Below are 11605 nucleotides of genomic sequence, written 5' to 3'. Positions count from 1 at the left end.
TAACACTATCCTTTCTTTTCCCGAATCTGTGTTGTTCCCTTCCTCTGTCTATCTAGAGCTCAGGGCTCCTGCATCAGTAGTATTGACATATTTCTCAGTGTCCTATTGTTTTCTATTTTTATGTGTGCTGATTCCAGTAGCACTTCATAAACAGGTAGCAGGAAAAGTTTGTTGGAGAAACGATCCGCTTCTATATACACTTCTGACCTGAATTCTTATGTAACACAACAGAGTGTTCAGCCTTGGTGAACATTGAAAAAGTTAAATGGTCCTCTACCATCCCCTGGTGGTTGTTTGTAAGAACGTCATTCATTTCAACAACAAAAAAAATTGCCTTTAAAAAAAAATTCTTCTTATTTGTTATATATAAAATAATAATTATTATTTTTATAACTTTTTTAATGTTTTAATGGATGTGCATATATTTTTTATATATATGATGTGATGGGTAATTTTTTTTTTTTTTTTTGTCCAAAGGCCTTAATAATAATAAAAAACAAAGATATGACATCCAAAGTATGTAAGGTAGTACAACTAGATCTCTTTTACTGAATCCAAAAGGTTTAATTATATTTTGCAACATATAAATGTATTTTAAAGATTTTGAGATGTCAAAAGGTAATTCGGTTTAACTGACCAAAGGCCAATACAGCCATTTCATCTGTGATTAAAATATCTTAAAATGTAATAAATGTATGTATTTTATATTCTGGCATGATATAACATCATATATCAACATAGTGCAAAATGGTATTCAAATTATGTGTAGAAGTCGTTGCTTTGTTATGAGAAAGAATGTCCAGAAAAATGAATTTCATTGATGTCATTCGGAGTAACCAATATAAAGGGACCATTTTGGATCAAGTCATGCGGTCATTATCATGTGACAGGATGTGACATCATTCAGATGCCTGCAAAGGACCATATGGTTGTGAAGCAAAGTTACTAACTCTCTTTTAACTATTTGAAAAATTAATGTTTTCACTTGTTCATACACATGTCCTACGGTGTAACTAAAAGTATGGTGACAAATTTTGTCCATATTGTAAAAATCCATTACATTATAAATCTCCATTACGTTTTTTTTTTTTACACTTTTAAAAACCTTATTTGTCAATGACCCATATATATATTTGCCTGCCAGCTCACGCGCTCCTCTCTTGCTGCTTGGTAGTGACAGCAAACATCTTATTTTAATCATATTTTTATTTTCTCATCTGCATCTGATAAAGCTCCACTGGGACAAACAGTGGGAGTCAAGAGTCTTGCAGAAATGCCTCAGAATTTCTGAGAAAAGTTTTTGCACCATTTGTTTGCACTTCTCTCTTAGTTGGACGTTTTTTTTTTTTTTTTATCTATTGCAATGAAATTTAGAACAGTGGTAAAAAAAAAAAAAAAAAAATGTTTTTTACAGTGACAGATTCTTAAACTTTTACATTTTAATTCTCAGTCTTGAATATTTTATGCCCTTTAGCTTAACTTTCTTCAACCCAAAACTTTTGTCTCACCTCACACAGCTCTATGTGAATAAATATGAACCTATTGTAAGGTCAAATGTCACAGACCCTTTTAGTGAAACACTTGTCATTGTGGTGCCAGTGGGTCGGGACTGGTGTCTGTGAAAGTAAGACAAATAATGTGAATCCTAAAATGAATCCTGACCTTTGACCTCTCTATCCGGTATGTCTATCTCCATTCCCCTGAAATGATCAGTTTAGATTTTTCTGGATCTAGTGTGTGAGTGAGAAAATTCCTGTAATGATAAGTGTCTTTGAAGAGAGCTATTGCTCAAGAGAGTATAATTTTCCTGAGTGTGTATGGGGAATTTGCATTAGGGAGAAGGAGAGTCTTTAAATGCATCCATTAGTCCGTATGCGCATCTATTTGTTTGTGTATATGCGTACTGAGTCCGTCTCAGTGGTGTAAAGACAGTCTGTGCAACACAGGAAGCCAGCATGTCTTCCATATCTGAAAAGTACAAGGACTTATACATCTGAAGGACGCCACATACTCACCTTGAACACACTCCAGGTAAGCTGTGCCTGCCGGGCCGATCTCATTAAAAAAAATCTTTAAGATCTGGATTTATTGCTCACACGATCAGTTACGGCTTGTAAATGGAAGCCATTCAGATGCTTGCTGGCACCTTTATTATGGTTGTCAGCCATTTCATGAGTGTAACATTTTTATTTCAGTCTCCAAGTGCTTGGTTAATCGCCACAGACCTTTACGGCAGACGTATAAATTTAACGATCAACTTTTTACATGTTAATTAGAGAATGTTTTTTTTCTCCTTAGCCATTTTTAGCCAAAAATGAAGACCCTAATGCTGCTGTTTTGGATTTTTGCTGTGCCTGTACACACTTTTGTGATTCAGCCGAGTAAGTGTTCCTTCTTTTAAATGGATATTTACTCATTATTAAATGAATACTTTCACATATTATTTTGCTAGATCTGTTTTTTTAGGTTCGGTACAGAATTCCAAAATGCACGTAGACTAATAAACATGCATTATGTTCAATTCATATATGTAAATGTATTTGTGTTATGAAAAAAAAAAAAATCACTCACAGTGCAGTTATTTAGTCTGAATGATCCTTCTTTTTTAAAGGTATTATAGTTGGAAATGTCCTAAAAGCAACTGAATCATTTATTTGTTAAGGGTATAGTGTTCATAAAGCTCACAAAGGTGTATTACTTCTTATACTGTAGGTGTAAATTTGACAGTCCTGCAGAATGTATCTTCAGAAGGTGACCTTTGGGCAGAGCAGAGACTTGATCGGTTTATGGAGAATCTCAGCATTGAAAAGGATAAAAGAAGTGAGCAAGAAGCCACGATCCAAGAGGCGGATGAAGATACAGTCACGGTTCACAGTAAGACAACTAAACACCATGGTATGAAGAAAACAGAAATGGAGAAACAAACAAGTCGGCAAACAGAAAGTGATGTAATAAAGAAGGAAGTCAAACAAAAAGAGGATCAGCAAGGACAGAATATGTCAGATGCAATCTTAACCAAACCCATCCTCACTGCATGGAATACCACCTATTCACAAGAAGTGGAGGGTAAGGAACATCTACCTCCAACAGTCAATCAATATACCACTCCGCCTACCATGGCCACCACCTCCCAACCTGTCCTGCACTTGCTTACAGAGTCAGTCACTCTACTTCCATCATCCCCGTCCACATCACAAAGACAAGCAACTGCTGAGACCGAAACTACAGTTGAAACCACAAAACTTCACATTGTAAATTCAACTGCTGAGGCAAAGGGAACCACCTTACTGGTAAATGAAAGCAGCACAAATGATGACCTCAGAGTGGAACTCCATGTGATGAACAGCTCTAAACTCCACCCACTAGAGGAAGTGAGTGTTGATGTCAGAGTAATGGCAGCAAGGGCAGGACCCACTGCAAAGGCCCCTCCTAGTACTTTTATGGCCAAACCAAAAAACAAAGCAGCAAGTGCCAAACTTAAAGCCAATAAAACATTAAAAGCGAAGAAAAAAAAGGCAATCAAAGGAAAGGTGAAGAAGACAACCAAAGTTTTGAAAAAAGCAAAGAAAGTGAAAAAGTTAAAACGAGAGCGGAAATTGAAGCCAACAACACCTTCGTATTTTCCGTACTTTGAAGATCACTATTGTCCCTCTGAATGTTTCTGCTATGGGAGGTATGTTTCTACTCAGTCTTAAACCAACATGCTTAAGAATTTTCCTACTGAGTATTGCACTGGATAACCTCAGTTAATATGCTGTAATTAGACATGTAATTTGATCTCTTGTTTTCTAGGGTTGTGCAGTGTTCCGACAAAGATTTGGACAATGTGCCTTATGGAATTCCTTACAACTCCCGTTACATTCTCTTAATGAACAACCACATCGATAGCATTCAGTTGAACTTGCTCTCCGAGTACGACTCCATGGAGTTCCTGGTGTTAAGCAACAACCGTTTAACAGATGCGTCGATCGAAGGTGCCTTTGAAGGTATCCAGAGCCTTAAGAGACTATACGTGGAGCGGAACCTTCTCGGAAGCATTCCCACCGACCTGCCAGGTACTCTTGAGGAGCTACGACTGGACAGGAACCAGATAAGTGTGATGTCTGATGCAGCTTTCGGACGCTGCCCAAGCCTTCTGATCCTCAGCCTGAGCAACAACAGCCTAGGGAACAAATCTATCCCTCCGGGAGTTCTTCTTCCCTTGGGCAAACTTCGAATACTTACGCTTTCCTACAACCAGCTTTCCTCTGTTCCGCTGCAGCTGCCCCTCAGTCTTCGAGAACTCTATCTTAGAGGCAACCGCATTCAAAGTCTCCAAGGCGACATGTTCTGGGGTGAGGCGGAGCTAGAGGTTCTGGATCTAAGTGCAAATAGATTGACCGATAAAGGACTTGGGAAGGCAGCGCTACTGAATGCCAGTAACCTTGAAAGTTTAAATCTAGAGGGCAATTCTTTGAAGCAGGTTCCTCACCATCTACCCCGCACCATAAAGACCCTCAACTTGGAGGGAAACTTCATATCTAGCATAAGTAAGGATGCTTTTATCTCAATGCCTCAGTTGGAGCACCTAGGACTGGCAAGAAACAAGATTACCAAGGTGGCCCTTGGTGCCTTCCGGGTTCTTCCACTTCTGCATCAGATAGACATGAGTCACAACTCCTTACAACAGGTACCACGGCAGCTCCCATTGTGGCTGCACTCGGTAACATTTGCGAACAACAAGATCCGTGCAATTCCACGTGATGCTTTCTGTTGGGGTCGAGGCAACGAGTCTGCCCTTAGCGGCCTGGTCAATGTGCATCTGGAATATAACATGATAGATCTGGGCCACCTGGACACGTTGGCCTTCCGATGTCTCCGAGGCTTTCAGGTGGTGCAGTTTTACTAAACTAAACTGTTCGTGAAGCCCTGGAAATGGTCATCATATGGCTAGAAGTGGAATTTTTCTTTCATGTCTGGACAGAAGATTTTTAACAGAGCCAAGAAGCTGCATCTGGTACCATGATGGAGAAAAGTGGTGAACTTGTTTTTTGATAAAGACAAAAAGTCTAAATGTGATGAGGAAACAATATAGACTGCATACAGCAGAACCTGATTTCAACAAGTGCAACATGTTCCTGGATCAACATCTTTGTCAATCCAGTCAACTTGAGGAACAAGTTTACAGTTTATGTCAAGTTTAGGCTTACAACCAGGGTTATGTGCTTCTACATCAGTGTTGTTAACCTATCATTTCCCTCTGATTGTAGGGATTATTTATGGGTAAGGTTAGCTTTAGGGGTAGGGACATAGTCAGGATTAAATTTTCAGACAGGAATGTTGTTCCAGTATCAAAATATGTTTACCCAGGAACTGGTCTAACTCTGCAAAATCAGGACATGCCTGCAAACGTCATATAGGGCACAAATTGTATCCAGGCACTGATCTATAGGCCTTACAAAACCGGATTGAGTAGTGTGTTGCTTCTGAGTCCGACACATAAAGACTGTTAGTGCTTATGGGGACATGGATTTGAGTCCGGCCTAGGTCACCATCCATTCCTGGTGCCCAATTTCTTATACCTTCCTGTTGCTGCTTCACTGATTTTTTTTTTTTTTCTTCAAATAAAAGCCAAAAAATAACCAAATTTTAATGTCTGTGTCTTGGGTCATAGTGTATTTCATAAAGTGTATTACCTAACAAAATTGACAGTCTACTTTATCTCTCTTTCTCTGGACAATGTTACATCAGCCCTGATTTGCCAAAGTGATTCTTGACCTTTTATAGCTCAAGGTCACGCTGCAAAGATAAACTGTTGAAAATTCATGCTTTTATAGCTTTCAACAAGGAAATTCATCATGACAAGTTGATAAAATAGTGTCAGCATGTTTTGCATTATCCATAGTAAAAAAATGTTTTTCTGAAAATTGCTTGTTTTATTTTTCTTAGTAAATGCTTGGCAGGGTTTGCTGCTTGGCTGTGGTTATTCTTGCCAGATTTGAAGTGAATAAAAGCACATTATTCAGAATTTGGCCTGAGGTTAACTTGGCTGTTTCTTTCTCTCTCACAAGGGACTTATACAGTCCATCTATGCCAATGACAATTGCGTAGATGGATTGCGAAGCAATTCCAAAATGCGTGTGTGTGTTTAGGAAAGAAATACACTGAAAACAAACATGGTTAGTTGAAAGTTTTTGAGTGTTTTCTTGACTGCTCGAGTTTATGCAGTCAGGATGAATCCAGAATTAAGGAGAATACTACATTGTGAGAGACATTTGTACTTGGTTGTATTCACCAATAGATGGCAGAAGAGTATATTTTTAAAAATGCTGCACGATACATAACTTTGCATCATGCTTTTTTTTAAGTATTTCTCCTGGTTATACCAAAAAGGAAATGCAGTTCATGTGTTCTATTAAAACATTTGAAAGTAGAATTTTACATTTGCATCTCAAATCTTGAATATTTGTGGATATTCATTTCCACAACTTGTTAAAACAGGTATTATGTGCCTGGTCAAAGATATGACAAAATTTGACAGGGTGCTGCCAAAGTCTTGAGGTTACTTTCAATTAAGTGAGACTATTTAAGCAAACCATATGAGTGTGTGCAAGTGGAGAATGAGTCAGGGAATACAAAGAAAGAGAGGTGAAGAGGGGGAAGGGGGTGACAAATTGAGAGAGAAATGAGATGGAAAAAAGCAAATAGCAGCTTCATGTGTAGGGTTGGTGAATTCCATCTGTCTAATAATGCAGGAAAGCTACGTGGCACAGGGAGACAGCTGGAGAAAGAGAGAGAGGGAGAGAGGGAAAGAAGGGAGGAAGACAGAAAAAAGAAGGTTTCTAGGAAGGTTAAGGACTCTTCCAGAGCCTCCCTACAGTCCAGCAGGACCCTGACCCCTATAATTTATCTTTTTGTCTTTTCACATTTTTAATTTGACTGTTTTTCTTTATACTTGTTCAGTTTATCATACTATAACCAGCCCAATGTGCACTTTTTTTTTTCTTTTCTTTTTTTTTTTACTCTTTACAAATAGAGGGTGGGTAAGCTGTGACATGTTTTACTTAAGCTGTCCACTAAGCAAGGAAAAATGAGATTGCTGATTCTCGTAATTATTTGTCAGGATGTCTTCTATAAAGAATCATCTATAAGAAATATGACTTCTTAGTGACACAGTTTACCAGATGTGGTAAGATGAATCATTGCTTAATATCTACAATTTGTATTTCAAATACATTTATCAACATAAAAAATGATAACAAAAATATGATTGAGTAATGCATCCCATTCCAAAATCCCACACTATTCATATATTTATAATTTAGCCTGCAGGGAATGGTTTAATATTCAGAATATTTAAATGTATTGAAACAATATTCAACCTTTCTGTGTAAAATATAATATATTTTATATATTTTTGTGGTGTATAGATACATTTTAAGTCTGGATAAAGAACAAAACCCACTTTATCTGCCTTGAAAATTTTACGATTTTTATGAATATGCTCAATTTGATAGATCAAGGCGATACAATTTACCTGTCACTTCTTACCCCGCCTTTCCCCTACAAACATTTAAAATAAACACAGACATTTCTTTAATTGTCACTCTTTCTCCATATTTCCAGGTAACATTTTGAATGTTTGAATTACAGTGTTGGATCTGGCAGTCCACAATGCATGTAGGTGTGTGTGACTGTGGCAGTCCTTGCATAATGTGAGCTACTATAGGAAATATAGGGACAAACAGGTTCTTGGGATCTGGCCTCAGATTGCAGACATCTTCAAATCTTTTGAACCCAATCCAGGGTAGGACACTGACTGTTGCATTGCCTTAAAATTCCATTGCTTGAAGTAGATCAGCATAGTAAATATAAAATTAAAGGAAATTCTGAAAACTGTGAGGATCACAATAACCACAAAAGTCTCTTCTAATGCTAATGCTAGCATCTGTGATTCCATTAGGATTCAGTCTAGCCTGTGGCGTTTAATGAACAGAGGACCTGAACTTAGTTACCAATGAAGAATGTCTGCAAACACAAAGGCAGGAAATGAAACCCCACCCTGGAAAAGGAAAAGGAATAAATGGATAGAGACAAAGTGTCTGTCCAGGTCAATAAACAGAAAATCAGGTCAACACATGGTCAGGAGGACCTATAAGATGTGGGTCACATGGAGCTAGGGAGGCATATATGAATGAGCGAAAACTCTTAGTTTGACCAATCTTTCTGTTCTTTTGTGGTGTTTCCAACTTCCAATGATCTTTTCTTTAAATTTTCAATTATTTGCATTACTGCTAATATTGTGTATGATACATTTCTTGGGTTTGTCCTCATTATTTAAGTCGCTTTGGATAAAAAATGTCTGCTAAATGTAACAATCAGATCATACTTTAACCGCTGGATAAAACTCAACTGTAAATTTTATTCGTCACTTTGTTTATTAAAGTAATCTGATTACTTGAAAAGCAAAAGATAACTGTAACATGATATAAAATCACTCGCCATACATAATGTGCCCGCTTGATTTATATAAATGAATGACTTTACAAATTTGTAGTGTGGCCCTTGAGATTGAGCAGAGCCCCTGCTCAAGTGACCTCTGAACAATCCAAAACTGAGTAACTCTGCTATTACTGCAGCCGAAGTGAGGTGGCGCTTGAGTCAGTGGAGAGGAAAAGGAGAGAGAGAGACCGAACAGAGGGAGGAGAGAGAAAGGGGGAGGTGGCGACTGAGCAAGAGTCGAAGACAGGACCATGGGAGCCAGACGGACCTCTGTACACTCACACCCACACTTGTACATATGGACACATGTATGTATTTGCACTTACAGCCCCTGATCTCTCTCACCATTACTTTTCCTCATCATCCCTCTATATTATTTCACCCTCATCGAGACAAACACTTTGGTGTGGACGCAACGTGTCTGCAAACGGGCAAATGGAAAGTCTCATTTAAACATGTACAGGCTCCACAAGAGGGCCGCTGTGTTTACTATCTTTCAAATTAGTGGTTCACATGTGGTTTTACATAGAATATATACAAATGCATGCAACTATATACATATAAATGAAGCAGTTTTCTCTGTCCTGGAAAGCTCCATGCAGGCATGTGGTCAAGCCACGCCTCTTCTCTTCTCCACTGTGTCTGTATGTGTATGATACAGGATTGGTTCGTCTCAGGTTATTTGTACATTTTAACTGAACAAAGACATTAAAAGACCTTTTTCTTAGCTTGATCATGATTAGCTACGAAATATGTAATTATACGCTATGCCTAATGTTTTATCATCTATTCTCACATATAGCAAATGGATATTTTCCGGCCTTAGAGCCATTAACAATGCCCTTAAAGGGTCATATGACTGCCAGTGTTAAAGGTCAAAGGTCAGTATGCTTGTTTAACACCCTGTCTGGTTTTATCCCTGAATGTTCTTTGTGAGGCCGGATTATGAGACCCCTGAGCATTCAGGTGTTGTCTTCAGGGTTTTTATAAGAATTCCATGTTCCTATAGTGTATTTCCAAAGCTTTATTATGTTGTTTTTCTACTAAAGGATGGTACTATGAAGAAGAAAAAAAAAAAAGAAAACCAAGAAAAGGTACTTTTCAATATAAAACTGATCAGGACAGGGTTTTGTTTGACCATGTTTGTCTTATTTTCTTTGTCCCCGTCCATTTTTTATTTATTTAGATATTCTCCCCTGTCATCACATTTGAATCATACAAAGACCTTTTAACATGCAACACATGGTGCTAGCTAAGGTAAGAATCATGATTACAGTTACTTTTTACTTTTTGTGCAAATTCTTAAAGTGGTTTCTTAAAGCTTCATGATGTTTATATGTCTATGTGGTGCTTTTAATATGTCAACGCCATTGCGGAGTATTTTCTCCTTAAAACTGCAGTGAAAAAAGAGTCTCAAACCTGTGGTTTGAAATTGCTGGTGTTTGTGACCTCACAAACTATCTTGTAACCAATCACGTCAACGTACCGGCGAGCTTTAGCATATCATTAACAGCGAACTAGCAGAGGAGTCTCGAGAGAAGCCAGGTTTTTCTCGTATATTTTTCTGTTGATATGAAAAATTGTGTAGATTTGGCAATATGGCACATGATGTATATTACGATGTTATGATGAACTATATGCCTTTCTCCACTGATGTTCTGAGTTGTTTAAAGTGTTTGTAAGGACACTGATTGTTAGAAGGCAGCTGACTCTGACATGGCAAACAGGAACATGGTTTGTGTAATATTAGCAACAGATTAGCATTTTGATAACGTAGTCAAGCAAAAGGCTAATCAGCGATACCACTGAGCGTTACCATTGTGCAGCGTTTACCTCAGTAAGTTGACCGAGTGGATCTCTGAGCTCGTGCGAGTGAGTGGAGATGGGGCTAATTTAAATATTCATTGATCCACGTATATTAAATGAGGCAAGGGTGTAGAGTTACATTCAAGCTATTTTAAAGGTGCCATCGAACGTTTTTTTACAAGATGTAATATAAGTCTAAGGTGTCCCCTGAATGTGTCTGTGAAGTTTCAGCTCAAAATACCCCATAGGTTTTTTTTTTATTAATTTTTTTAACTACCTATTTTGAGGCATTATTAGAAATGCACCGATTCAGGCTTCGGCCCCTTTAATTAATCGCACTCTCCGCCCCCTCCTGAGCTCTCAACTCTATCATTGCTTAAAAAAAGTTCACTCAGCTAATATAATCCTTAAAATGGATCTTTACAAAGTGTTTGTCATGCAGCATGTCTAATCGCGTAAGTATGGTATTTATTTGGATGTTTACATTTGATTCTGAATGAGTTTGATAGTGCTCCGTGGCTAACGGCTAATGCTACACTGTTGGAGAGATTTATAAAGAATGAAGTTGTTTATGAATTATACAGACTGCAAGTGTTTAAAAATGAAAATAGCGACAGCTCTTGTCTCTGTGAATACAGTAAGAAACAATGGTAACTTTAACCACATTTAACAGTACATTAGCAACATGCTAACGAAACATTTAGAAAGACAATTCACAAATATCACTAAAAATATCATGTTATCATGGATCATGTCAGTTATTATTGCTCCATCTGCCATTTTTCACTGTTGTTCTTGCTTGCTTACCTAGTCTGATGATTCAGCTGTGCACATCCAGATGTTAATACTGGCTGCCCTTGTCTAATGCCTTAAACATGGGCTGGCATATGCAAATATTGGGGGCGTACACCCCGACTATTACATAACAGTCGGTGTTATGCTGAGATTTGCCTGTTCTTCTGAGGTCTTTTAAACAAATGAGATTTATATAAGAAAGGACTCACTGTATGTCATTTCCATGTACTGAATTCTTGTTATTCAACTATGCCAAGGTAAATTCAATTTTCAATTCGATGGCACCTTTAAGGCATGAAGACATTTTTTTTTCACAGGAAAATTTTTTTAAATATGTCATTTTGGTGATCAAAGATGAGTTTTAAGAGATAAAATTATTGACTAAAGGGGGACTTTACTCTTAAGTATTAAACTTTGAAACATGATGTGTACTGGACCCTGAATCATAAGTCAAATTGTACAGCTTTTTGGGTGGTAACTTTGTAAGTGATCAGACATACAGTTTTTTCTTGACAGACAATCA

At 37.7% G+C, this 11605-nt stretch overlaps 1 protein-coding gene across 1 annotated transcript; it reads left to right on the top strand.

The window, feature by feature from the left end:
- The first annotated feature begins 404 nt into the window (after positions 1-404).
- Positions 405-5724, top strand: wu:fc23c09. The gene is made up of 4 exons (XM_067391891.1): positions 405-2031; positions 2299-2381; positions 2713-3673; positions 3793-5724. Exons 2-4 carry the CDS (start codon positions 2315-2317, stop codon positions 4886-4888), a joined length of 2124 nt encoding a protein of 707 aa, XP_067247992.1. The 5' UTR covers positions 405-2031; positions 2299-2314; the 3' UTR covers positions 4889-5724.
- The last annotated feature ends 5881 nt before the right edge of the window (positions 5725-11605 follow it).

The sequence above is a fragment of the Chanodichthys erythropterus genome, chromosome 8, assembly GCF_024489055.1.
Source record: "Chanodichthys erythropterus isolate Z2021 chromosome 8, ASM2448905v1, whole genome shotgun sequence".
In the NCBI taxonomy this organism is placed as follows: domain Eukaryota; kingdom Metazoa; phylum Chordata; class Actinopteri; order Cypriniformes; family Xenocyprididae; genus Chanodichthys; species Chanodichthys erythropterus.
Note: the sequence above shows the minus strand (reverse complement) of the source record. Positions and strands in the feature narration are given on the sequence as shown.